The sequence below is a fragment of the Hemicordylus capensis genome, chromosome 4 (genome assembly GCF_027244095.1).
Source record: "Hemicordylus capensis ecotype Gifberg chromosome 4, rHemCap1.1.pri, whole genome shotgun sequence".
Classification (NCBI taxonomy): domain Eukaryota; kingdom Metazoa; phylum Chordata; class Lepidosauria; order Squamata; family Cordylidae; genus Hemicordylus; species Hemicordylus capensis.
In genome coordinates, this window is record NC_069660.1 from 159,762,722 (window position 1) to 159,789,329 (window position 26,608).

Sequence of the window (26,608 nt, forward strand, 5' to 3'; positions counted from 1 at the left end):
TTGATCCAGCCTTCCTGCCTTCAGGAAGTTTCTCACGTTCCACAACTCCCCCAAGCAGTTTATTATAGACATGAAAGTCTTCTTCATGTTTAATTTAAATCAAACTTCCTATAATTTAGAGGCATTGAGGGATACGATGGGTAATTGTCTGCTCTCCTAAAATTATCTAAAGCATTTGAACATTGTCGGTACTTCTTCCCCTTACTGCTTTTTTCTGTAGCTGAAAGGTAACTCAAGTCATTATCTAACATCATAGGATGTCACTTCTGGATAGGGTTATTTGGCCAGCTTGAAGTACCCGGCGCCCACACACTGGGCGCAATGTGTGCAACGTGCACACACCCCGAGTACTTCCTGTTACTTCTGGCTAAAGAGAGCACGGGGCGGTAGGGAGGTACACTGCCTCCCCAACGGATACTTTTAAAATGGAGCACCGGCAGGGAAAACATGGCAGGAAGGGTAAGGGCATTCTCCCCCATCCTTAAAGGTATGCCCCCCCCCACCTTTGAGCCACCCCCTGCCAGTTCTGTGCACATCCCTACTTCCAGAGACCCTTTATCACTTTTGTAACTTTCCTCTGAATCCTTTTCAGGCTGTCAGCATCCTCCTTGAACTCTGGTGCCCAGAGCAAACCATAAAAGATTTCAGATGAGGTCTTGTACTACACAATGGAGTAATAATGTAACATTCTGGGAATAATGCTTCTGTACTGATTTGGTATTGTTTTAATATTGATTTTTGTATAACACTGGGAGCCTTATGGCTGAAGAGTGGGATGAAAGTGCTTTAAATAAGTGTGTGTATACACGCACACACAGTTTAAACCATTGACAATGAGAGTAACTACCTTATACTGTAGGCACCTGTTCACCATATCTCCTGAATCTTATGTATCTGGGAAGAGTATTGACTGTAGCAAGTTATAAGTATATTATACAGTGGTCATTTTACTCCTACTTTAGAGTTCATTGCTTTACTGGAACAAAAGTTAGCTTTTGATGGGGTATTTGGAGGGTGGGCTAGGAACTATATGTCAATATACAGGGATTCCTTGATATCTGTTTCACTCCTCTCTGCTTGTTGTTTTTTAATTGTAGGAAGTGAAAATAACTCCCTCTACTTGTACTACAAGGGCCTCTCAAAGACACTGCTAACCTTCAAATTTGACACTGTCAAAAGTGTCCTAGACAAGGACCGGAAGGAGGATGACACAAATGAGTTTGTCAGTGCTGTATGCTGGAGAGCACTGCCAGATGGGGTAAAGTTTGTTCTCTTCCTTATTTTCCCTCCCTCCTGTTTCTTTTTTAAAAAGTTTTTCCCGAATGTCGGTTTGGCAGGCATATTTTTGAGTCAGCCACAGGACAGCAGTCAGAGGTCGCTGAAGTCTCATAAATGATGGAATTTCCCCCTTTGAATCAGGCAGCAACAGAGGTTTGAGGTAAAAACAAAACCCTGATAGCACATTGGCTTGAGCTACTTCCCTCTGGTCTTCTGTATCTATGGAATGTGTCTATGGAAGAGGCAGAAAACAGTTATACCATGAAGATGTCACTGAAATGATATGTGATGGGCCTAGTTCTTACCAAGGTGGTAGCGAGAGCCAGTTTGATACAGTGGTTAGAGTGCTGGATTAGGAGATTTGAGTTCAAATTCCCATTCAACCATGAAACTCATTGGGTGATTCTGGGCCAGTCACTTCTCTCTCAGCCTAAGCTACTGCACAGGATTGTTGTGAGTGTTAACATAACCATGTATATCACTTTGGGTTTCTTGAAGGAAGAGTGGGATAAACATGTAAAAATAAATTTAAAAAATAAACCTTTGCCTGGGCTGTGTCACTCAGCAGAAAGCACAGAGTGCAGATAAGAGTTTGCACGATGGAAGACACCTCTGTAGCAAACCATGCTAGCATGTCAGGGAGAAAGGTTCTACCTGACCTTCTCTCTGGCATTTCCTTTGTGTATGAAAGTAATTTTTTATTTTGTATGGAAGAGCGGTTCATCATGTTGGCCATTCATCAGTAGGAAATTATACAGCTCAGAAAAGGTTTACCATCTCAGTAAAAATTGAACCTGGGCCACAGCAAAGCAGTTTCTGTTTCTCTGCAGAAATGCATGCATAGACCCAGCAGTATGACGTTTTTGCATGTTAGCTTCTGTGGCAGTGGCATTTGGGATAATTGGAATTATTTATAATGCTTTAAAATAAAGTTAATACAGTGTCATGGCTGAGGTTCTAAGCTCACGCAACCCCTCCTCCCAAATCTATTGCTAGAGAACATTAGCTCAAGGAATATATATATAGGGTTTTTCATTAAAATATGCCATTTTGAATGAACAGTTATTAAGTGTGACAGAAAAACAGGCACTGTTAGAATCTTGCTGGGCATTTTATGAATAAAATCTCTTTACCTGTGTGTTCTGTTTAAAATCTTTTTCTGCTTTAACCGTCTTGATGCTAGATGCTTCCCTTGCCTTCTCAGTGAATGATGAACAAATCAGAGGAGCCTTTGAGACTTGAGCACAGTACTTTGGCCAACTTGTAGACTAAGGAAACACTGGCACTCCCGGTAGAGTGCTGGTGCTGTGCAGGCATTGCTGCTGTGTTCTGGATTAAAGCCTGTGGGGGAGGCAATTTTTGCTGATCTCCCCTGCCCCAGAAGTGCTCCTTGCAACCCAAAAGTAAGTCCCTGATGGCCACGCAGCTCTGGATCACAGGGAAGCACTTCCAGGGGCGGAGGAGATGGTCAAAAATCTCCTCTCTGCACATGCACAAACAGTGAAGTTACACTAGTCTGTAGTGCAGCAGCACCAGAGCTGCCATACTCCATGTGTCAGCCTCTGTTTTGACTGTCTCCAACATTCTAAAAAATAGACAATGGGGTTTTTTTGTGATATCTCTCTGTGTCTATCTATCTATCTATCTATCTATCTAGCCTTTCTTCCAACTGATCCAAGGCAACTTACAAGAAACATACTTTAGCAAAAACGAAAAAGTAGCATGAAAACAGCATAGGAGAGTAGAAGTCAGGGAACATTGAAATGAGGTGCTAACAAAGAACAGGTAACATTCACAGAAAGTCCGTGAATGTTGAAACTGCAATATTTGAGCACTTGGTACAACCCCCAAAATGTGTTTAGGTTACTCACCTGGCACGCAGGGTTGAATATCTAAACTTTAGACTTCCCTATGCGTCAAGTATGCAGGCTACTCTGGGCTGCTGGTAGTTAAAGATTAAATATCCACTCTCATGTCATGTGGATATTTAAACATCAGCACCTACCCTCTGCCTCCAGAGCAACCTGTATTTTTAAATTTTTTAAATATTCAGCCCCACACACCATATGTAAGCAGCACAAGAATGGATCACTTTACTTTGTACTGTATACTCTACAAGTTAGTTAGAGGAGTAGAAAACCTGTGAATGACGAAAACGACCCCTGTAATAACTAAATCAGCATACAGGGAGATTGCCCACAAATGAGCAAAACCACAGGAAATGAGCCTGTTGTATTTGAGGGCCTTCTGTACTGTCTGCTTTGGCAGTGACTCTCCAAGGGCTCTCCCAGTCCTCAAATCTAAAATTCTGTCAACTGATGTTCTCAGGGATTGGGACTGGCATGCAAAGCGTGTTCTCTGTCGTGAAGCTGTAGCCTTGCCTCATAGTTTCTAGATATTTGGAGCTTAGTGAGAGTACCAGCTCTGCCTCATGCTCTTTTTGAGAATCCTGTTTTGGTTGGGTTTTTGGATATTTTTGTTACTTCCTACTTCTTTTGCTGGCCCCGTGTTAAGGTGTTTTTTCTTTTGTTTGTTTTTACATTTTCCTGCAACAACCAGCCTACCTTCTTTCAGACTTTGCAGAAGAACAACTGTGAGCACCTTTGTTCGGTTCAGGAAAGGCCATCCCTAATAGTTCTGTTCTATTACTACCTCTAATTGTAGCAACCACCCTGTTGTTCTACATGTTGCACTACCAACACTTCATGACTCATTCAGCAACATGCGTTACATCTTTGCCCCCAGGCCATATTTATTTTTATAGTGCTTCTAATTGCCACTGAGCAAAGGAGCAATGTTCCTTCTGTATGCCTTTGAAGTGCTCACTTAAAACTGCATCCCACTAGTCACTAGGCAGAACATTACATAAGAACAGCCTGACTGGATCAGGTCCAAGGCCTATCTAGTCCAGCATCCTGTTTCACACAATGTCCCACCAGATGTCACTGGAAGCCTACAGGCAGGAGTTGAGGGAATGCCCTCTCTTCTGCCATTATTCCCTTGCAACTGATACTCAGAGGCATCCTGCCTTTGAGGCTGGAGGTGGCCTATAGCCCTCCAACTAGTAGCCATTGATAGACCTCTCCTCCGTTAAGTTATCCAAACCCCTCTTAAAGGTTGTTGGCTGTCACCACATCTTGTGGCAGAGAATTCCACAAGTTGATTATGTGTTGTATAAAAAAGTACCTAAATTCCCTGGCATTCAATTTGATGGGATGACCCCTGGTTCTAGTGTTATGTGAGAGGGAGAAGAATTTTTCTCTATCCACTTTGTCTACACCATGCATGATTTTATGGACCTCTATCATGTCTCCCCACATTTGTCTTTTTTCTAAACTAAATAGCCCCAGATGTTCTAGCCTTGCCTCATCAGAAAGGTGCTTTAGGCCCCTGATCATCTTGGTTGCCTTCTTCTGCACCTTTTCCAGTTCTACAGTGTCCTTTTTTAGATGTGATGACCAGAATTGTACACAGTACTCCAGGTGTGGCCACACCAAAGTTTTGTATAAGGGCATTATAATATTAGCCGTTTTATTTTCAGTCCCCTTCCTAATGATCCCTAGCATGGAATTGGCCTTTTTCACAGCTGTCGCACATTGAGTTGACACTTTCAACGAGCTGTCCACCACAACCCCAAGATCCCTCTCCTGGTCAGTCACTGACAGCTCAGATCCCATCAGCGTATACTTGAAGTTGGGGTTTTTCGTCCCAATGTGCATCACTTTACACTTGCCAACACTGAACTGTATTTGCCACTTTGTCGCCCACTCCCCTAGTTGGCCATAGAACAAGAAAATGCCCTATCATTTGTCTAACAGTGAAAACTCTCCATTTATCCCTACCCTCTTTTTCCTGTCTTTCAACCAGTTGAACTTGTACTTGTCCCCTTATCCCATGACTGCTAAGTTTCCTCAGGAGTCTTTGATGAGGAACTTTGTCAAAAGCTTTTTGGAAGTCCAAGTATACTATGTCAACTGGATCACCCTGATCCACACACTTGTTGACACTCTCAAAGAATTCCAAAAGGTTTCTGAGGCAAGATTGATCTTTGCAGAAGTCATGCTGGTTCTCTCCCAGCAGGCCTGGAATGGACATTAAGCTAACCGGCCTGTAATTTCCCAGATCGCCCCTGGATCCCTTTTTGAAAATCAGTGTTACATTGGCTACTTTCCAGTCATCCGATACAGAGCCTGATTGCAGGGACAAGTTATATATTTTAGCAAGGAAGTCGGCAATTTCACTTTTGAGTTCTTTGAGGACTCTTGGATGGATGCCATCCAGCCCTGACAATTTGCTAGTTTTCAGTTTTTCCAGACAGTTTAGAACATCATCTCTTGTTACTTCTATCTGACAGTTCTTTAGCCTCTATCCCCGAAAAGTCTGGTTCAGGAACAGGTATATGCTCAGTATCATCTGCCATGAAGACGGACACAAAGAACTCATTGAGCTTCTCTGCAACCTCCATATCCTCCTTAATAATCCCTTTCACTCCCTCATTGTCTAATGGTCCAACCGCCTCCCTGGCAGGTTTCCTGCTTCTGATGTATTTAAAGAAGTTTCTGTTATTCCCCTTGATGCTTTTAACTAAGTGTTCCTCAAACTCTTTTTTCGTCTCCCTTATTATCACCTTGCAATTATTTTGCCAGAGTTGTGTTCCTTTCTGATGTGGAAGTGATCTGTTGTCATCATGAGAAATGGGTTTCTGCGCCTGCGCAGGGACCTTCCGGATGGATTAATTAGCTCCTCTCTGGTCCCCCTCCCTGCTGTGCACGTGCACCGTGCCTTTCTTTTCCCAGCCGTCGTGTGCCATTTTGTCTCAGTTTCTTTTCAATTGCTGATGCATTGAGACCTGTGGTTTATTGCTCCTTAGTTTATAGAAAAGAAAACTTATGATATTTATGAAACTTATGAAATACCTGACTGTGACTTTACCAAGTCTATGTGTGGGTAATTGAAATCACCCATTATTACTGCCCTGCCTCTCCTTGAGGCCTCCCTGATTTCCTCCTGCAACTCCCAATCACTGTCAGCGTTTTGATCTGGAGGGCGATAGAGCGTCCCCAGTAGCACATTTCCTTTCAGGCCTTGTATTGTCGCCCACAGGGTTTCTGTGGAGGACTCCAGTCCACCTAGGTATTCTACCTTGTTAGATTGTATCCCTTCTTTAACATACAGTGCTACCCCAACTCCAAGTCACCCCTTCCTGTCCTTTCTATAGAGTTTATATCCAGGGATAACTGAGTCCCACTGGTTCTCACTGTTCCATCATGTTTCTGTTAAGCCCACTATATCTACTTCCATGTTAGCAACCAAGCACTCCAGCTCACCCATCTTGGATCGGAGGCTTCTGGCATTGGCATATAAGCGCTTATACGCTTAATCTCTTCCCTGGTATATGCTATCTTTCTTTTGACTCTTTGACCAGCTGGCACAGCCTTCTGTCTGCTCTTTAAGTGGTTGTGCTCTGTCCCCTTCTGTTTTATCTGAATTGTTTGCACCCTCACACTTTAAAAGAAGGCATTTGCCGAACCGGATACTGCCCAGCTCCCATTGGCTATCCCACAGGAGCCATTTTAAAAAATGCTCTGCAACCTTTCTGATTTTTAGCGCCAGATATCTGGTTCCATCTTTGTTCAAGTTCAGCCCGTCCCTTTTGTACAGACCTTGCTTGCCCCAAAATGTATCCCAGTACCTAACAAATCTAAACCCTTCCTTCTGGCACCAACATCTCATCCATGCATTGAAACTCCTCAGCTCTGCCTGTCTCACTGTACTTGCGCGTGAAACAGGTAGCATTTCTGAGAATGCTACCTTGGGGGTCCTGGACTTCAATACGCTACCTATCAGCCTAAATTTGGCTCTCAGGACCTCCCAACTCCACTTCTCCACATCATTGGTGCCAACGTGCACCACGACAGCTGTCCCCTCCCCAACACTGCCTAGGAACCTATCTAGACGCTGCATGATGTCCGCAACCTTCGCACCAGGCAGGCAAGTCACCATGCAGTCAACACACAGGTCACAAACCCATCTCTCTATACCTCTAATTATTGAATCACCCACTACAAGGAGGCCCCCACCCCCAGAGGAGTATCCCCTGTGCAAGAGGATATGGGCTCATCATCCATGGAAGGGGTCCTTTCTGAAGGAGTATTTCCCTCTTCTTCAGACCGATGTCTTCCTTGCCCAAGACCTTCATTCTCCCTGACAGCAGAGGAGCTATCAGCCCTAGAGTGGGATGCCTCTACCATGTCCCTGAAGGTCTCATCCGCATGCCTCTCTGTTTCTCTGAGCTTCTCCAGATCCTCCACCTTGGTCTTGAGGGAACGAACGTGTTTCCTGGGAGCCAAGAGCTCCTTGCACTGAGCACACACCCATGACTTCTGCCCATGGAACAAATAGTCATACATGTGGCACTCTGTGAAATACACTGGGAAGTGCCCCTTCCCCTGCTGACTTTCTGTCTTCATACTGTTTTTGTTGGCTGTTTACAGTAGTTAGAGATAGTTCATTAGAAGTAGTTTATTATGTGTTTATTGGATAGTTTATTAGGAGGATAGGTCTCAGCTGTAATGGTCAGCTATTTATCTGTCCAAACAGCCTTTCCCAAGAATATGAGGGATACGAGGGAGGAATTTGTACTTATGTTCTCTTCTCTACTAAGCTCCTTGTGATCACAGGGGCTTGTTCCAGGCTCCTCCGCACACTTCTTGCAAAACTCCTGCAAAACTCCTACGTCCTGTTTGCTATCCCTGTTTGCTATGCTCTCGGGCCTTCACCTCTTATGTAGAGTAGCCTTCTAACTGAGACACAGGATGTGAGTCAAAGGAATGTGGGGCCTCTCCCAGCCCTAGCTGACCCCACCCCTCCAGGCAGAGTCACAGTAAAACACTGGAGTTTGTAGCCCTAGCAAATCCTAGCCCTGGGAAATTCTAACCCTAGCAAATAACACACACCCAGAGAGAGACTAAAACCTACCCCTTAAAGAGAAACAGCTCCTGAAAATCTCCCCTCTTCCTGTTAGTTTGTTTGAAGGGGAAAAGGCTAGATGTTTAGAAAAGCTTGCTCACCTTCTCAGCTGTGTCTGCTCTTCACAGAGTAGCCTTCCAACTCCAAGTACACAAAGTAACCAAGTACACAAAGAGTAGGAATAAATAGTCCATTCTCACAATAGAAATAAGACAGACATGGCATCCTTCAAGGATCTGTTTTGAAACTAGTTCTTTATAACCGTTTTGTGGGGGGGGGGGGGAGGAAATTATGTGCTAGAGGCTGAGAAAAGGATTAAAAATAAAACTGCCACTATCATAAAGACCTTATACAAATCTATGGTGTGACCACATTAGAGAAACTGTGTATATTTCTGATCATCCCATCTCAAAATAGGACCTTGTAGAGCTGAAAAAAGTGTAGAAAAGGGCAACTAAATCTATCAGGAGGCTGGAGCACCTTCTGTATCAGCTAAAGGCTAAAGTGTTAGGCACTTTTTAGTTTATATTTTTTAAAAGGTGAGAAAGGTGTATAAAATGTTGCATGGGGTGGAGAAAGGGAGTGCGTGATAGGGAGACATTTTTCCATTCATAATACTTCAAGTCTCTTTCCTTGGCTAATCTCGATGGGCAAGAGATTCAGGACACAAAAGGAAAAGTCTTCATGCAGTGCATAATTTGTGTGATGAATGTGTTGCTACACGTTGTGATGGCCACTGGTTTAGATGGCTTTGAAAGGGAACTGGACAAATTCATGAAGCTTACCTCTGGCTATGATGATGATTGTGTGGATTCAGAGCTATATACCTTTTGAGTACCAGTTACTAGGGGAGCAGCAGCAAGGGAGGGCTATTGCCTTTGTGTCCTGCTTGTGAGCTGCCTAGAGTCACGATTGGCCTTTATGAGAAATGCAGTGCTAGGCTTGGTGGACATTTTGGTCTGGGCTGTTCTTTTGTTTTGTTTTTTTAAAAAACACAGTTTCATTTTAGCCCAGCATGGCAATATAGTGTTGAAACTATGGTGGGATGGGCTTCACATGCAAACTGGAAGGGGCAAGCAGAATATATGCACAATATTTATATATTATTTCTGTGTAAACCTCCCTGAGCCATTTTTGGAAGGGCGGTATAGAAATTGAATTAATAATAATAATAATAATAATAAGAAGAAGAAGAAGATACACTGCAGGAATAATAGACTGGACCCAGGCAGAGCTAGAGACGCTAGATCGTAAGACCAGGAAAATCATGACCATCAATCATGCTCTGCACCCCCACAGTGATGTCGATAGGCTATACCTCCCTCGCAGCTCAGGTGGAAGAGGAATGCTGCAAGTCCATCAAACAGTAGAGGAGGAGAAAAGAGGCCTTGAAGAATATATCAAGGACAGTGAAGAAGATGCACTACAAATGGTCAATAATGAGAAACTATTCAATGCCAATGAAACAAAGCAGGCCTACAAGAAAGAACTAGTCAAGAACCGAGCAGAAAAATAAGCCGCTGCATGGTCAATATTTGCGCAATATAAGTGGAGAATCAGACATCACCAAGCCCTGGCAATGGCTTAAGAATGGTTACTTGAAGAAAGAAACAGAGGGTTTAATACTGGCTGCACAAGAACAGGCACTAAGAACAAATGCAATAAGAGCAAAAGTCAACAACAAACAGCAAGTGCCGCCTTTGTAAAGAAGCAGATGAAACAGTGGACCACCTAATCAGCTGTTGTAAAAAGATCACACAGACTGACTACAAACAAAGGCATGACAAGGTAGCAGGAATGATACACTGGAACATCTGCAAAAAATACAAGCTACCTGTAGCCAAGAATTGGTGGGACCATCAAATTGAAAAAGTTGAAGAAAATGAAGATGTAAAAATATTATGGGACTTCCGACTACAAACAGACAAACATCTGCCACACAATACACCAGATATAACTGTAGTCGAGAAGAAAGAAAAACAAGTCAAAATAATCGACATAGCAATACCAGGGGATAGCAGAATAGAAGAAAAAGAAATAGAAAAAAATCACCAAATACAAAGATCTACAAATTGAAATTGAAAAGCTGTGGCAGAAAAAGACCAAAATAATCCCAGTGGTAATTGGCGCCCTGGGTGCAGTCCCAAAAGACCTTGAAGAGCACCTCAACACCATAGGGGCCATAGAAATCACCATCAGCCAATTACAAAAAGCAGCTTTACTGGGAACAGCCTATCTCCTGCGACGATATCTATAACAATTGACAATAAAATTCTGGCATCCCAGGTCCTTGGGAAGGACTTGATGTCTGGATAAAACAAACCAGTCAATAACACCTGTCTGTGTAAACAAGAAATAATAATAATAATAGCTGGAGATTTTATTTTCTAATCTAATCTTCCATTTAGGTGATGTACTGCTTTCTTTTTTTACAGGTCCACTAATCTTATATCCGAGCTCTTGTGTTGTTATTGTTGCTGAACTGTACATTAGTTGGTTTGTTTCTTGCAAATTCTTGGTTGTTATTTCTGCAAGTGCAGCATTGACATCTTTTAATGCCCGAGCGAGTTGTTTTTTGGCAACTTTTTTTAGAGCGGGAAGTCGAACCCTGGTGGTTGTTTGGTTCATGTGCTCAGTTATTTTTTGCTTTAGTTCTGGTTGCTTTTCTGTTAAACGGCATTTGGGTTTTTGAGGTGAAGGCAAAGGGGCGGTTGCCTGGTTTTGATTTTGAAACAGTTCAGTTAACAGTGGCATCCTCGATTTCCAACACCTCCTCCACCTGCGCCTGAGCAACTTCTTCAGTTGGTGGTAATTCTTCTTCCATGTCTTGAGCCTGTGTTGCTCTTTGCAGTTCTTCCAGCTCAACTCCTGTGAATACTTTATTTCTTATTATGAATCTTCTCTGGTCTGCTAGCCTTTGTTCTGTTATTTCTGTATCTGGTTGCTTCTCTTTCCAAATGTGGTACATTCTTTTTAAATAACCTCTTCTAGTTGGACTAGACTTGTAATAACAGATCATTATTTCCTTGTTGGCATTTTTCGTATATTTTTTTCGGTTAAGCGACGTTTCTTCCAGTAACTTTGCTGTCTTCAGCCCTGGTTGCTCAACTGAAGATCCTGAGTCCTGTTGCCCACTTGCCACCAGATGTCCAGGAATTATAGCAACAAGATGTCCTTATTGACCCGGGCGATGACTGATCCGGTATAGATTTATTAAAGTTACGTCTCACCATATTGTTGATGGGAGAGGCACTCTTTGTCTGGCTCCTCTGGTGAGACCTGTCCAGTGTGGTTGGACCTCTGGCATAGCTCTCACCTTCCTCAGAGCACACAAGTCCCACAACCATGCCAAGGTAGTGCCTCGCTGGGGGTTGTGGTTGTTGTTGTTGTTGGTTGTGGTTGTTGTTGTTATGTGTCCACATGCATATTTGCTTGTGTCCACATGTATTTTTTAACTGTTTCATGTTAAAATTTCAACAGCTATTTAACCAGTTTCATCTCTGCCTTGTTGTCCCCATATCACTCACTATTCATAACCCACTGAAGTAAACTAGAAAGGTAAGAGCAAAGAAAGGTCTTTGGCCCTCTTCAAAATACATGCTCTGTAGGAATGGGATCTTCATGTGGCGTCTATAAATGCTCATTAGCCTTTTCAGCCTTTTGTTCTCTTTTAACATGCAGTCTTCTATCACTATAAGGATAACTCAAATGGTATAGGTTGTCTTTTTTTTTTTTTTTTAATGGTGCCAATTTATACTTGGGTTTTCTTTTTCCTGCTCAGTTTCATTTATAAACATGACCAAGTGAGAAAGAGATCTGCTTAAAGTGTTTTAGGCAGGAAACACAGTCATTTATTTAACATTGACCAACATGTGCATGTTATTGGAAGAGAATAATCTTGTGTGTCAAGTGATTTTTATGTCATAGTTTCTTAAAGAAATTGCAAATTGTGCCTGCGTGTATTTGCATATAATGTTTGTTAAAAGTATATGATTCCTATCACCTTCTAGATTCCCACAGTGAATGCCATTTCTTACGTGAGGAATTGGGAAGGTGCCCAGCTGACTGTAGCAACTCTTTACTCATTATTACCACCTCAGGAGTCTCGCTCTTGAGCTCAACATGAGACTGCCATACTGTTGTTATTAGTGGTACACTTGCCAACTTAAAACTTCAGTGTTTTGACACTTCAATCCTTCTGCAAGGCCTCTAGATAATGTGATTATGCAAAACACAGGATTTAGAAGAAATGAAGAAACGTGTTTCATTTTTAATCTCTTTTTTTAGTATTTTCATCAGGTTTCCTATTTGTTGCCTTCTTATCCATATGTAGGACTCCCTAGAGTTTCCTTTCCGGGAAATAGTTTCTCACTGACACAAAGGAGGATTAGGATGTCAGAACTCCCTGGCCACCACTTTTCAGTCTGAATAGATTTACTGCAATTATCAGCCATATGTTTCTCTTGAACTCAGAGGTCACTTTCCAGAGAGAATTTGCCAGCCTCCCTCTGTGTCCACTCTAAAATAGCAAAACTACAGCTTCATTTTACTTTTTCAGTATCAAATTGGTAGAAGATCAGCCACAGAGCTTATGATGTGTTTAATGTTCTAGAGGTGAAAATAATTATGCTTTTATTACACCATGTAGCCCACATTGCTTAAAATCTGGTGGCATTTTCCACCCATTGGCTTTTCCAAAATCACTTGTCTAAGCTTGAGAACTACCTTCTTGAGAGCTTGGGTTCTGTTTAAAGTATTTGGTGAATGAAATGTAGAATGGACCAAGATAGTGTGGAAGAGAGACAGAGGAGATGTTGGAATTGCTCTTGAGGCAAAGACTGACTGAGTAGTGTGTTTAAAATATAAGATGTCAGGAGTTGAACCAGTTGTCAGTGTCTGCATCAAATTGTGGTGAGGGAAGGGCAATCCACAAATATCCTCTTTGGCACTACAGTGCACAAATGATCTTGAATAACTTTCAGTACCTTCTGAGTTAGTTTTCATGTATGTAATGGAGAGAGAGAGCGTGTGTGCAGACAGCTGCCTGTCCGTGCAGGAAAGCAGGAAATTATCTATAGCCTTATCGTATGGGTGTTCAAATTGATTAAAAAACTGAAAAGTAATTACTGTTCTTTCCAAATAGCATTTTTTCAAAATAGCATAATTGTCTTGTCAGTAACCATACACTTGTGATACATGAAACCATACTGTTTCTTTTTGTATGATGAAAGGTTTCTAGACTTATTACCCATTTCTCTCCCTCCCGCCCCCAAACACACTCACTCTCTCCCGTCAAGTGTGACAAACTGTTTCCAGGCCATTGTGGATGTAGTGCATCCTGCTCCTTAATCATGAATAAGAAACTGTGAGTGGACCCCAAGACTGTTTGCTTCCTCCTATGTCTGTCACACCACACCTGCATGCAGCAAGGTTGAAGCATATGTTGCCATTGACCTTAATCATAGTTACCACTAACCAGGGTTTGGCCCTTCAGAATGTAGCAGATCTCAATTCTTTAGCATCAGGAGCACTGTAAACATCTCCTGTGACCTGGTTTCTATATATCTACCCTTCCAAAGCTAGTCAAAATAAACTGATAGGTCTCAACATCATGATGTAATAGTACAGACTTTCTTTCTGAACTCTGCCACCTTAAACTCTAACAGTTGTTAAAGCTGCTTCCACAATGAATGACTCACTCTGAGTTTAGTTTGAATCTTGTCATGTTGTTGATGAAGTAGGTATAATTTCCCTGTTCCAGGTAACCCAGAGTGCTGCTTTTAAAAATATTTTATTGACTGGCTTGGCATATATCTTTTAAGTAGATTTGTAATTTTCCTTAACACTTCCACAATATGCAAGTGATATAGAAACACTGTGAGCTAACTTTTTGTTTTGAACCTGTCAACATTTGAGTATTTTAGTCAGATAGTTTCACCTCTTGGTGAAATGGAAGCACTAGTGTGGAAGCAGTTGCATCTAGATTTCTCACATGAACTTCTGCTTTTGCTGATTTAATACAAAGTAGGAAACTATCATATCTGAATGCCCCATTTAATAGCTTCACGTTCATTCTACTTTGTTGCATACTTTGTATGCTAGAACTTAATAATTGCAAGTGTACATAGCATTAGACAAATGATGTACACATGGTGTAGCATTGAGCCAAAGGGATCTTCATCTTTAAAGCAGCTACACAGCTGCTTAGCAACTTTAAGTTCAGAGATTATAGCTGCATTCATTAAGTCTTTGAAGAAGATAGTTAAACTCTTGGCTTAGTAGTGTAGAGATCTGGCCCAATAATGTTCTAAAATTTCACCTATTCCTTCACTTCTGAAACGTAGTCCTTCCCACACTTGGAAGTGCTGAAGAATTCATATCTATTAAATTCAGCGTGAAAATGCTGGAAAGGGGTGTGTGTGTGTATTCTCTCGCTCTCTCGATATTTTGTTTTATATAATACTGCCACTCAGTGTTCTATGGTGTGCTGATAAGCCTCTATGTGAGGCAGTGAAGTCTCACTTTTCTTCAGCTTCTGGTGGTGTTCCACACGTAGTCCTCATGAATAAACATGGGGGATCGTTCCTTCATTGCTGTGAAGAGATGTTGAAATCATGGATTAGTGTGTCAAAATTACCTATATTTATACCTACATGCACACATAATATGAAATCAGTGGAAGGTATTGTGGTCATTCTCACAACTGGATGGGCAGAGAAGCCTGCAGAAGTCCACCTTCCCCACAGACGATCTTTGAGAACTGTCTGGGCACACGTATTGCATGCCCAGACACTCCACCACTGCCACAGGGAGCATGGGGGCTGGGACATGTCCCAGCCCTGGAAATCCCACAGTGCACCACCTGAGTGCATGGTGCATTGTGTGGATCCCCACCCAACCCCAGTGACGGGCGGGCGCCAGTCAGTGTGTCAGCACTGGCTGAAAGCAGCCATGCTGACACACGGTCAAGTAAACGTGGCTGAGGGAGCGCTCACTCCCTTAACCCCGTTTAAGAGGCGGGCTCCCTAGGTGGGTTTGCTGCCGGAAGCCGATCTACTCCTGTGGGTTGTCTTAGCTGCCCTAGCGCAGCCTTGGCTGTTCGTGAGAACAGCTCATCATGTATTCTGGATCTCTTTCCTTCTCTTTGAGAACTCAAATTAGTCCAAAAGTACATGTGTTGTGCATTGTTTGTCAGTAAGCAATTAAGTGACTAACTATGCATGGAATATATTGTGTTGTATAAAGTATCTCGCTGACATATACAAAGGCTATTATCATCTAAGACAAGTGCACTCTGTTTTTTGTTTTTAATAACCATTTTAGGCATAAGATTTCTGGAGGAGCAAATGATTCGTTTTGCATCCTATTCAGAAAATAACACACTATGCACACACCTGTTGTTTCTATATTCATGCACTTATACCCCTCTATATCTATAGAAATGTACATTCAATTCCTGACACATTTTGAAAACTTGATCCATTAGGAACTATGGTCTCCTATGGTAGGCAATTATATCATTAGAACAGCAATTACCTAGATTAAACAACCACCAGTTAATCATGAACTGAAATAACTAAGGTTTAGTCTTGGAATACAATACTTGTTTCCACACTTTTTCAAAGCACCAACTGTTAATCTCTTTAAAAGAATCAGTAGCCTGATAAAATAGCCGAGAATAATTGCCATACGATCCCATTGTCACTGTTACCTTCCTGAGGAGTAAATCAGCACTAATACCTGTGTGAGTGGAATATTTAAAGGACACAAGTCCAGAAGCATCAAAATAGGTTAAATTCTCCATTATGATCACTTGCCTGCTCTCATTCATCTCTCCTGACCTTTCTAATACTTACAAGGTTGTGGGAAGTAATGGTTGAAATCCAGCATATCTGCACTACAGGCTACCTAGCTCTGTTATAAGCCACAGGCAAGGTGTCCAAGTGGCAACATTTCTAGCAGTGATCAGCAGTAGTTAGACTGCTTTTTAACTGCATTGAGCTGTCTAGAAGAGCTCCAAGGTCCCTTCCAACTCTAGAATTATATGTTTCATTTAATTTTATGACAGTTGCAACTACTCTATGAAAAGTAATTCAAAACTACTATAGTAACTACTAGCAACAATAATGTAAATTTTATGTAAATAATTCATTATGTTCATTATTATATTACTGAAAACTCTATATAAATACCAATTTAAAAAATCAAATCGATCAATAGAAAGAGTACAGGCATGTCTGTAATTGCCAGCAGTGGGTGTGGTGTCTCTCCTACAATTATGTGCTAGGAGCATGCTCAGTCTGTAGAATGTCCATGCACGCTGACTGCACTCAGAATTTTCTAGCGGTTCAGCATGACTGAGGGAGAGAGCAGTTACACCAAAGGGGTAGGAAGTCCAGCAGGGCATTTGCTCTTCAGGCTTGTTTTCACCCCATGGTACTCTCAAGTGTTCAGAAAATATTAAGGATTATTCAAGTAAAATGGTGTTTAAAGACCAATAAAATGTTCTTTTCTCTTTTCTTTTCTTCACAGTTTTTAATGTGTTTATTATCAGTCTAGTGTGGTGTGGTTGAAACTAATTTGTAGCTTCATTTGGAGCCACAGAACAACAACAAATATTTATATATCACTTTTCAACAAAAATTTTCAAAGTGGTTCACATAGAGAAATAACAAATAAATAAATAATTCTAATTAAGTTTATTAAAATGCAGTTAGTTAATAGCTCATACTAATATTTAGGTAGTGATTTCTAGTTGTAGTTAAACTACCTTTAAAGTACTTAGTGCCCATCAGTGATTTCTAGCCACACATAATTTTGTGTGTATAATTTTGGTGTGCAGTAATGTAGACCAATATTGACCTTCTTCAAACTGGTACTGTTGGCAACACACTAGTACCACACCTATACAGTTTCTTAGATGTCATTGTGGATGATAGAGATTGGATGCCACTCATAGGTGCTTCACATCTGCACTGACTCATATCATAATGCCTTGTTTCCTTCCCCACTCCTAGTATTGATATTTGAAATACTTTTAAGTTAAATGCATTCTTATAGTGCCACTAAAATTTATTCTGTTATCTTGATAGTCTATTTTCATGGACATTATTAACTCTGAAAAAAGTTTGTACCATGAAGTTGCAAAATCTGTAAGGCATACAAAATGCAAGATTCTTTTTATCTAAGGCAGCTAGGACCATGTGGAATTGGGCAGTGATTGGAAGGACCTGTGTTTCATCCCCCCTCTCTCTCTTTCACACTTACATGCATACATACATAGGGGAACATTTCCTGTTCCACTTTGAGCGCATGTAAAAGAGGCTATAGTGTAAGAACTAATCTTGCATCTGCCATTGATTTCATTGGGACAAGTGCAGAAAGTATCCCTGTGGATTTGTCTGAAAGCACTGACTCAGTGGTCAGTTGAAATGATTAGTATTGTGAATGGTTACAAAACAGTTGGGAAACCGGATAGAATACTCATCCAAAGTGGGCCGACACACTAGGTTTGGAGCGGAGGACTGGTCTATCCACTGACCCCAATTGGTAGACCCGTTCTCCCCCCCACAAATAGGGCTGTTTTTCCAGGGAGAGCTGGTCTACAGATTGGGGTCAGCAGGTAGACCAGCTCTCCGCTTTGGACTTAGCACATCATCCCATCTTGGAGGACTGGTCTACCCACCAACCCCAGTTGGTAGACCAGCTCTCTCTGGAAAAACAGGCCTCAAAATTGCACTCAAGACATTTGAAATGTTTTGAGTTTAAATGGGGCTGTTCTGTTTCAAGCTTGAAACAGGCCCTTTATTTTAAGGGTGTTTTGCGTTTGAATCGATTTGCACATCTATAAACAGGAAGAGTAGACCATCCCATTCTGATATGCCATTCTGGAACTATCTGCTACCTAGTGTGCCTGCTGCTTCGGGTGGCTGTCTGCATGTTAGAAGTTAAGTTGTGTAAATTTATAATTATTGATTAGGGAAGGGAGAAGCTTTAGCTTAGCCATACTTTCAGGCTGCAGAAGAGAATATAGGCCCAAGTATGTACTTTTGCCCTCTTACTGACAATGTTAACCCCTGCTAACTTGGCAAAGAGGCACCTTTTAACGTGGTGATTCTCTTTATTTAGCAAGGGGAGAGTAACTGGCCCTGTCCACCCCCAGCACAGTACTTCCAGTGACTGTTGCTGGTGTCTAAATTGTGTTTCTTTTTAGATTGTGAGCCCTTTGGGGACAGGGATCCATCTTATTTTTTTATTATTTCTCTGTGTAAACTGCCCTGAGCCATTTTTGGAAGGGTGCTATAGAGATTGAATAAATGAAATGTTGCTGACAGGCATTTCCCAGTTCAAGACATGGCAGTACTGGTAGACAGGTAGCAATTGCATAGGAAGTATTAGGCCTTACAACACAGAGGGGATGAGGAGGGATTTCTTTGTGGACATAGAAAAATAAGAAACCACAGGTGATACATAGATGATGTAAAGGAAAGCAACATGTATCAGCACATGTATGGGAGGTAATGACCAGTTGGAGGACAAGTGATGAACAAGACAAATCAAGGGAAACTAGATTTCAAAAAACCTGAAATTAGAATTGAACAGCTGTGACTAAAGAAATGGTATAAAATGATTGTGGTACATTGTGTTCTCTTAAATTGTGTTCAGTCACTTCCAGTGATAGTGTTCACTGGAAGTGTGAGCACTTTCAACTGGCTGATTGAGCAATTGTCTTGTTTTCGTTGTATCCTATCCTTGATTTGTGGTGAGATAATAAACTGTGGGACAACAGTGAGATTTGATTACTTTCTTGGGAGTCATCAGAGTAAATGCCTGGGAGGACCTTATCTTCTGAACCAAAGTGTCTCTGCTGAGGTTGTGGCAAAGCCCAGAGGAAAAACACTTAAATTATTTAAATAGAATCTTACAGGCATCCTACTGCAACAATATATGTCCAATATTAAGAGGGCAACAGGACAGAGAAATTGGCAGCCACAAGAAGCTGCACCAGCAGAGGTATTGGGAAAATGAGAAAAGTAGGGAAGGAAGGTGTGGTGCAGGCTGCTGATGTAAGTGTTGGAGCAGTAGTTTTTAAATTCTTTAAGTCAAGCCCTGTTATTTGTCACTGAGAAGATTGGTAATGACAGGAAAACTTTCTTGAAAACATTTCTCCACTACCAATCTTACCCAGAAAGATGCAGCTGCAGAGGAGTGTTGGCTATGTTCTAGGGTGCACTCAATTCACACAGGGTGATCAGCAGACCTGCATGAAACAAATTTGTATCCTAGAACAGGTCCCAAAATCTTCTACAGGGTGGGGAGATTCCTAGGCAGACATTATGTGGAAAGAATTCCTTGCAGATAGTCGAAAAACTCCACAGGGTTAAAGGATTAATTGGTCTTATGAAATACCTTAAATTGATAGAATGGAGCATGGTACTAATTTTCTGGGGTATTGCCTTTTTTTTCTTCAGCAGAAGTTCTTCAAGAGAGTCATAATGAAAGGCTCTGTCAAAAGAGTCTGAGATGGTAGTAGCCTTTGATTATGCTCCCATAGGCCTGTGATATGTGTTAATGTTTCCAGTCAAGGATTCCTAGAGAAGAGCAAAACATGTCAGTGGATTTGCCACTGGTCTTCCACTCAAGAATATTAGTATACAACTGACTGGCAACCAGAGCAATGGTTTACTTCCTCAACCTTGGGAACTAATTGTTGCCAAATGTTTATGCATGAACTAAGACAGCAGTTGAAACATCATCTAGTATACAGCACAATATGGCCTAGATGTTTCTGTGGTGTAAAATCTCTAACTTTGTACACACACACACACACACACACACACACACACACACACGGCCCTCTTTATTCTCAGGGGTTCTGTTCTCACCTATAGGCACATACGGAAACTGTGAATAAAGAAACTTTACCCCTATGGGAATCCAGGGTTAGGTTCACCCCCACCACCACACACAGACGTTTTAAAAAGTGGGAAGAGGCAGAAATAAGAGGAAAAAGGTGCTGTACCTTGCTCTCCAGCAATGCCTCAATGCCAACCTCAATTCCTCCGATATTTTTGTTGAAAAAATCGTGGGGATTTTTTTTTTTTTTTAAGTGACATAAAATGGCTCCACACTGTCTCTGGACCCGAAATGACACTTGAAATGACTCTGGAGTCATTTTCAGTAGCTCTGAAATCGAAGATAGGAGAAAATTGCCTATTTTTGCACCCGCAGATAAGGAAGCCATGTCTCTAGGATCTCACCATGGATACATGAAACTGCGATCGCTGAAACCTAGATAACAAGGGCCATAAACATACGTGTGTGTGTACATATACATACATACATACATAATCAATCTCTCTCTCTCTCAAGATGGAATGTGTGCTTCCTCCTGCATCCATAAAGCTAATTGCCCATACATCTTTAGAAAGACATAAATTATACTTTGAAAAGTATGGCTCTAAAGCACCCAGGCTAGGATTCTCATAGTGACAAGACTAAGGCTGCCATCCTGTGCACACTTACTTGGGAGTAATGTCTCTGAATTCAGTGGAACTTGCTTCTGAGTAAACAAAGCTCTTATTTATTGTAGGTCATATAATGTGCTTACATAAAGATGCTGTATAACACTATTGTTTTAATATTTGATACCTGAAAGTGCTTTCTATTCCTGCTGTGCATGTACATACAAAAAATTGCTCCAGCTGTAAAACTATCCAGTGTCAGGAGAGGTGACTCCATTTGTCCTGCAAATTCAGTGTCAGAAGCAATCATTCCGGTACATTTAGAAGAGAGCTTTATTCCTTATTTTCATTACTAACATCTGTGAGATGCCTTCATTCAGCATCTCATGGTGTCAAATTATTTTTACTTGGCAATGTTGAGAAATGATCCATCTCTAAAAGCTTCCATGTGCTTCCCCCATATGGCATGTATCCTACTGAGCTGTCCCAGGAGTAGGCGTACTTTCCTGTGTATCTGTTGATGTTAGAGAGGAAAAGAATAAACGTAATGTTCCACAATATTGCCATTACAATCCAACCTGTTATGGAACAGTGAGCAAAATCAAGACAGCAATTCCTCAGGAATTCTAAACATACTTAGAAGAAAAATGATGTCAGTGACTGATAGTACTTTTGGAAAAATATTACAGATCAAAGTACTAGAGTCATATGACTCTATGAGGCTGCCTTCTACCGAGTCAGATTATTGCTCCATCTCATTGTTGGCAGTGACTGGCAGCAGCTCTCCAGGGTTTTAGGTGGGTCTTTCCTAGCCCTACTTCTTCATGCACATGGTGTGCTGTGGCCCTGATAACTCTGTGTGTCAGATATCATGGTTTTTAATGGGATAGCGAAAGATTGAGGTGGATCCAAATTTACCTCTATGCTTGCAGAAGCTCCTTTCCTTTGACAGAAGGAGCATCCATGAGCTCTGTGGTAAATCTGGATGCATTATGTGTGATTTTGGCACAATCCCATTTCTCATTTTACTTCCAATACACATGGAATTAGTCAGTGTGTTATAACTCATGATATAATATCAGGTGAGTGATGTACAAACAATACAAGTTTATTCTGTGATTTCAAACATTGTATCCAAAACCACCTGAAATATTGGAGGTTTTAAATCCTCCCTAAAAGCATCGTTCCTAGAAGTTCTGAGACTAGAGAAAGTATGGCAGTCTTTCAGTGACCAAATGTCTTAACTCGACAGAACTCGCGTCTCGTCCCAACTCTCAAGTCTCTCCATACTGTCGTATAAGCTGTTCCATTCCTCTGCCCATACTATATAATTTTGATATTAGGGCAGAGTACTTAATCCAACACTTGTTATATTAAGAAATGCTAATAAGCTGCTCCCATTTCTGTTGATACTGAATGGAGTTCAAGTAGTGAATTAAAATGTACTAGAGCACATAATAGGCACCTTCATAATTTAAGCTTTATGAGTCCCTGGGCTGAGCTAACAGAACTTGACATGCTAGATTACAGAATACTGCTTTTTTCACTACTAATGCATGGAGGTCCTTCCTAATAATTTTCTGAAAGAAAATTGTGGCACAAACTTAGAAAGCCATGCCATACCTCTTTTTTCTGAAATAGGCATATTACAGTAGATCCACTTAAAAACAAATGACCTCCAAAAATGACCTCAGATTTGCAGGTGAGGTGGGGTGCTAACAGGAATGCCATTTCTCTCTCCAAGAAATCCATCTGACCAGAATTCTGTGTAACAGACATTTTCTGTTCAGAGAACAGTTAGAAGTTACTCAGGATCCAGTTGGCAAAAGAAACTTACATTTTCCTAAATTAACTTAATTGTTGAAGACTTCAAATCACTTGTATGTGAATTTAGGGGTATGGTCCCCCGCCCCTGTAACAAGCTAACAATAGTTCTGACCTGGATTAAATTTGCCTCACTAATTAATTTCATGCTGCCTCATTCTTTATTTGTATTCATTAATATGTTTTCAATTACGGATATTATGCAGAGAGAGGCATGGCATTAAAAAGGAGATGTAATAAAAGGACTCTTAATCATGTATCTTTCTAAAACTGGAAGCTGAATGGACTCTAATGCAGGCAAATGAAATGTCTTTTGTCTCTACTTTCAACTTCCTAGAGTAAAACGAAGAGCTCTGTCTGGTTTGGAATGGCTGGCTTATCCATACCATTCCCTTTTACACATTTACAAAATCTATGCATAGCCCCCCCCACCCCAGTGCATTGTTAACAGCCTGATCTGTAGCTGTACGTTAAGAGGTGAGGAGAGTGGAACCAGACAAACATTGCTTTTGTAATATGTAGATCTATACTGTATTTTTAGCACATATACCCCATGACCTGTAATTTTGTGTGTCTTAAAAAATTATTAAAGGATGATGAAGGTAATTCAAAGGTGTTGGAAGTCAATATCTGTGGTGTTTCCCGCCTGCTGCTCTTTGCCTGCCTGCCTCTCTCTCTTCTTGGAGGTGGGGCGGGGGAGCAAGCCCTGCCTGCCTGCAGACCCTGCGGCCTTCCCCAGCAGCTGATTACGCAGTGGCGGGGGTGGGGTGGGTGTCTCCCCATTGGTTCCCATTGAAAGGCAAAGAACCTGAAAGGAGAACAGAGGCAGGACGAGCGCACTTTGGCTACTGCTTGCCTCACTGTTTTGCCTGGTTTCTGATTGCACCAGCCGGGGAACTGGGTGGACGATGAGAACTCCCAGCGCTGCTTCCCATTGTTGGAGGCAGCGGCAACTCTGCTCTTCCCAGGTGCTGGTCACCTGTGTGGGCTATCCTCTTAGGTTTTTACATAAGTTATAATTTTCCACGAGTTATACAGGGTTGCAAGTTATAATTCTGTGGGCTATATGTGTGAAAATATGATAGTTTGGGGCAACTAGCTACTTAACCTTTCAAAGCTTATTACTTTAGTGACATTGTTTTCAGAGGAACCACTGAATTTAAGGTAATGGCCCTTAGAAAATGTAGAAAATGTAACTAAGAAAAGATTTGTGTTTAAACGAGACTGGAAGTTGATACCCAGATGTAATTATACAGTATATTGCAGTTATACTAACATATTTGATATATCCACTTTTAAGAGTATGAGATGCTGGGAGAAAAGGGATGTGGTACTTGCAAAAAGCAATCTTCCGTCTTTGTGTTATATCCCAACCAGAACTGTTTCGGGTAGTAGTTTCACAGGTTTTATGGGGAAAGATAGCCAGAAGGTCTTGTGGATTGCCTTTTCTTGTCTCCTCTAATTTCTCTTTAGCTTTGTTACTATACTTACAATTGATGTTGTTCCATCCTATGATGATGATGATAGGGCAGGTTCTAAATTGACTTAACCTTGACATTTGTATTTTACATTATTAAATTCCAGGCCCATCATGTCAATAAATCAGTTATATGTGCACATTTATTTAACTATGCAAACAGTAAAAATAATACTTAAATTATTATAGTGCATTTCATTAGACGACCCTAAGCCATGTAGTGAGTTTCTCCTGTATAGAGGGCCTCTGTCAAGTACAGTAGTTAAGTAATGTCTTGGCTTCAAAGGTCAGCAAACTGAGGTATTATATCTGTTTGGGGCAAGTCAAGGTCAGTTTTAATGTAAATGGCAAAACTAGCAAGTTTTCCTAGTGTGTTGTGGTGGATGTATGTGGCAATAATATTCCTTAACCATAGCATGACGTCCCCCATCCCCCGCCCTCACTATTTCTATTGTGGAGAGTCATCAATAGAATTTTCACTCCGTTGTTATAGAAGGACTAATTTTCAGGATTTGCCCTGTCCTTAACTGACACATATCATGATCCTGTATGTAGCTCTGCTTATGCTAATATAAGTGCAGCAGCTCATAAACCAGTGTTCCCCAAACTTCTGATACTTGCAACACATTTTTTTCTGAATTAAAACTGAAAGCACACACTACTCTAATAGTGGAAAAGGTTTGTAACCTTTTGTAACTATTGTAGGTTTGTAACTATTCCCAAAGCAGCTCGCCCGCTGTGTTTGACCTGGGTATGCTGCCTGTCTGGAAGAAGCTGAGCCTAGAATAGTGGCTCATGCAGAGACAGCATTGTACCTAAATCAGATAGAAGCTATGCAGAAATAAACTTAATAGTAACAGGGCATTAATCTGTAATGCTGACAGTACTGCAGTCTAAGAACTATTACACATGATAACACATTGGCTTCATCCTTTCAGGCTTTGCTCCTCTGAAAGGTGGTTATGCCTTCTAAAAAGAATTTGACTTTTTTTTTTTAATGGACAGCCAATTTAATTTATTTTAAAAGCTTAAAAACATACAAAATAGAACTGCTACAATATCACAATATTGTATTGTATTGTATTGTCAGTGTTAATAATTATCACACCAAAATGTCAAGCTTGGGCACCTGAAACCATGCAGGGCACTTTTTTAATGTCTGAATAGGGCTATTGTGTTTGATTGGATCTTGAAATCTCATAGAGGCCACAGATTTATTCCTGGAATGGGAAGCAAACTCTGGAGAGCAATGCTGTCTAACTGTCCTTGGTATTCATTTGGTTGTTTGTGGTCTGTGCCCAGGAGTGGACAACAGTGGAAAAGGCAACCTCTGACCACACCTGCACCCAGAAGAACATAAGAACAGGCCCGTTGGATCAGGCCCAAGGCCTGTCTAGTCCAGCATCCTGTTTCACACAGTGGCCCACCAGATGCCTCTGAGAAGTCCCAGGCAAGTGGTGAGAGCATGCCATCTCTTCTGCTGTTGCTCCCCTGCAACTAGTATTTAGAGGCATCTTGCCTCTGAGGCTGGAGGTGGTCTATAGCTGTCAGACTAGTAGCCATTGATAGACCTATCCTCCATGATAAAGAGACCAGAACTGTATACAGTACTCTAAATGTGGTCCATAGACTTGTATAAGGGCATGATAATATTAGCATTTTTATTTTCAATCCCCTTCCTAATGATCCCAGTGTGAAATTTGCCCTTTTCACAGCTGCCATGCACTGAGTTGACACTTTCAATGAACTGTCCACCACAACCCCAAGAACTCTCTCCTGGTCAGTCACTGACAGCTCAGACCCCATCAGTGTATATGTGAAGCTGGGTTTACTTTGCCCCGATATGCATCACTTTACACTTGCTTACACTGAACTTCATTTGCCATTTTGTCACCCACTCACCCAATTTGGAGTGCTCCCTTTGGAGCTTCTCACAATCTGTTTTGGATTTCACTATCCTAAATAGTTGTCATCTGCAATGGCCACTTCACTGCTTACCCCGACTTCTAGATCATTTATTTATAAGTTAAAGAGCACTGGTCCCTGGAGATCTGTAACCTGGCATCAGGTGGAGTAGTGCTGCTTTGAAGAAGGAAGCTAAGTAAGTGGAGGATTGTTGTGAAGATCCTTTAGTGTAAGGCTTAGACCAGAACTATTTAGACATGGCCTCTCATTGTCATGTCCTGTTGACTGCTTGACAAGACAAAAGTCATGCTGAGGCTTGGACTTTTGTTCTTCCCTTTTTGCCAGCATCAAAGGTTTTTTCTTGTCGATTTCAACAAGTATTGCCTCCAGAGGTTCACCAATAGCTTGGCCCCTTAAAAAGAGTTGGCCAGTCTGGCTTATGAACCTGGATCAGCATCCCATTTCTTCAGCCAAGTGTAATGCTTGGCCACCATGATGGAAGTCATGGACTGAGACTTGAACTGAACTGCATCCAGTGAAAAATCTGCCAATAGAGCTGTAGAGATTAGTTTTCTTGAGCGCATTCTTGACCATCTTGGGAATGAATCTCCAGAGGCCAGCTACTTCACTTATAAATAAACAGTCTTATTTAAAATGGAGTTAATGTCTGATATCCAAAAAGCAGCACCCA

General features: G+C 41.4%; 1 protein-coding gene, 1 long non-coding RNA gene and 1 other non-coding gene across 4 annotated transcripts in view; 2 read left to right on the forward strand and 1 right to left on the reverse strand.

The window, feature by feature from the left end:
- Positions 1-26,608, forward strand: part of COP1 (COP1 E3 ubiquitin ligase) — a 230,370-nt gene that overhangs the window by 191,792 nt on the left and 11,970 nt on the right. For both annotated transcript variants that reach the window (XM_053247199.1, XM_053247200.1), the window contains exon 18: positions 1,098-1,258. In XM_053247199.1, the coding sequence (XP_053103174.1) occupies positions 1,098-1,258 (161 nt within the window). The remainder of the gene's footprint in view (positions 1-1,097; positions 1,259-26,608) is intronic.
- Positions 14,222-26,608, reverse strand: part of LOC128323662 (uncharacterized) — a 45,048-nt gene continuing 32,661 nt past the window's right edge. Inside the window, exons 3-4 of the long non-coding RNA XR_008306415.1 lie at positions 20,270-20,433; positions 14,222-14,840 (exon numbers count right to left, since the gene is read on the reverse strand). This is a non-coding gene — a long non-coding RNA (uncharacterized LOC128323662). The remainder of the gene's footprint in view (positions 14,841-20,269; positions 20,434-26,608) is intronic.
- Positions 22,805-22,939, forward strand: LOC128325486 (small Cajal body-specific RNA 3). The gene has a single exon (XR_008307480.1). It is a non-coding gene; the product is annotated as a small Cajal body-specific RNA 3 (non-coding RNA).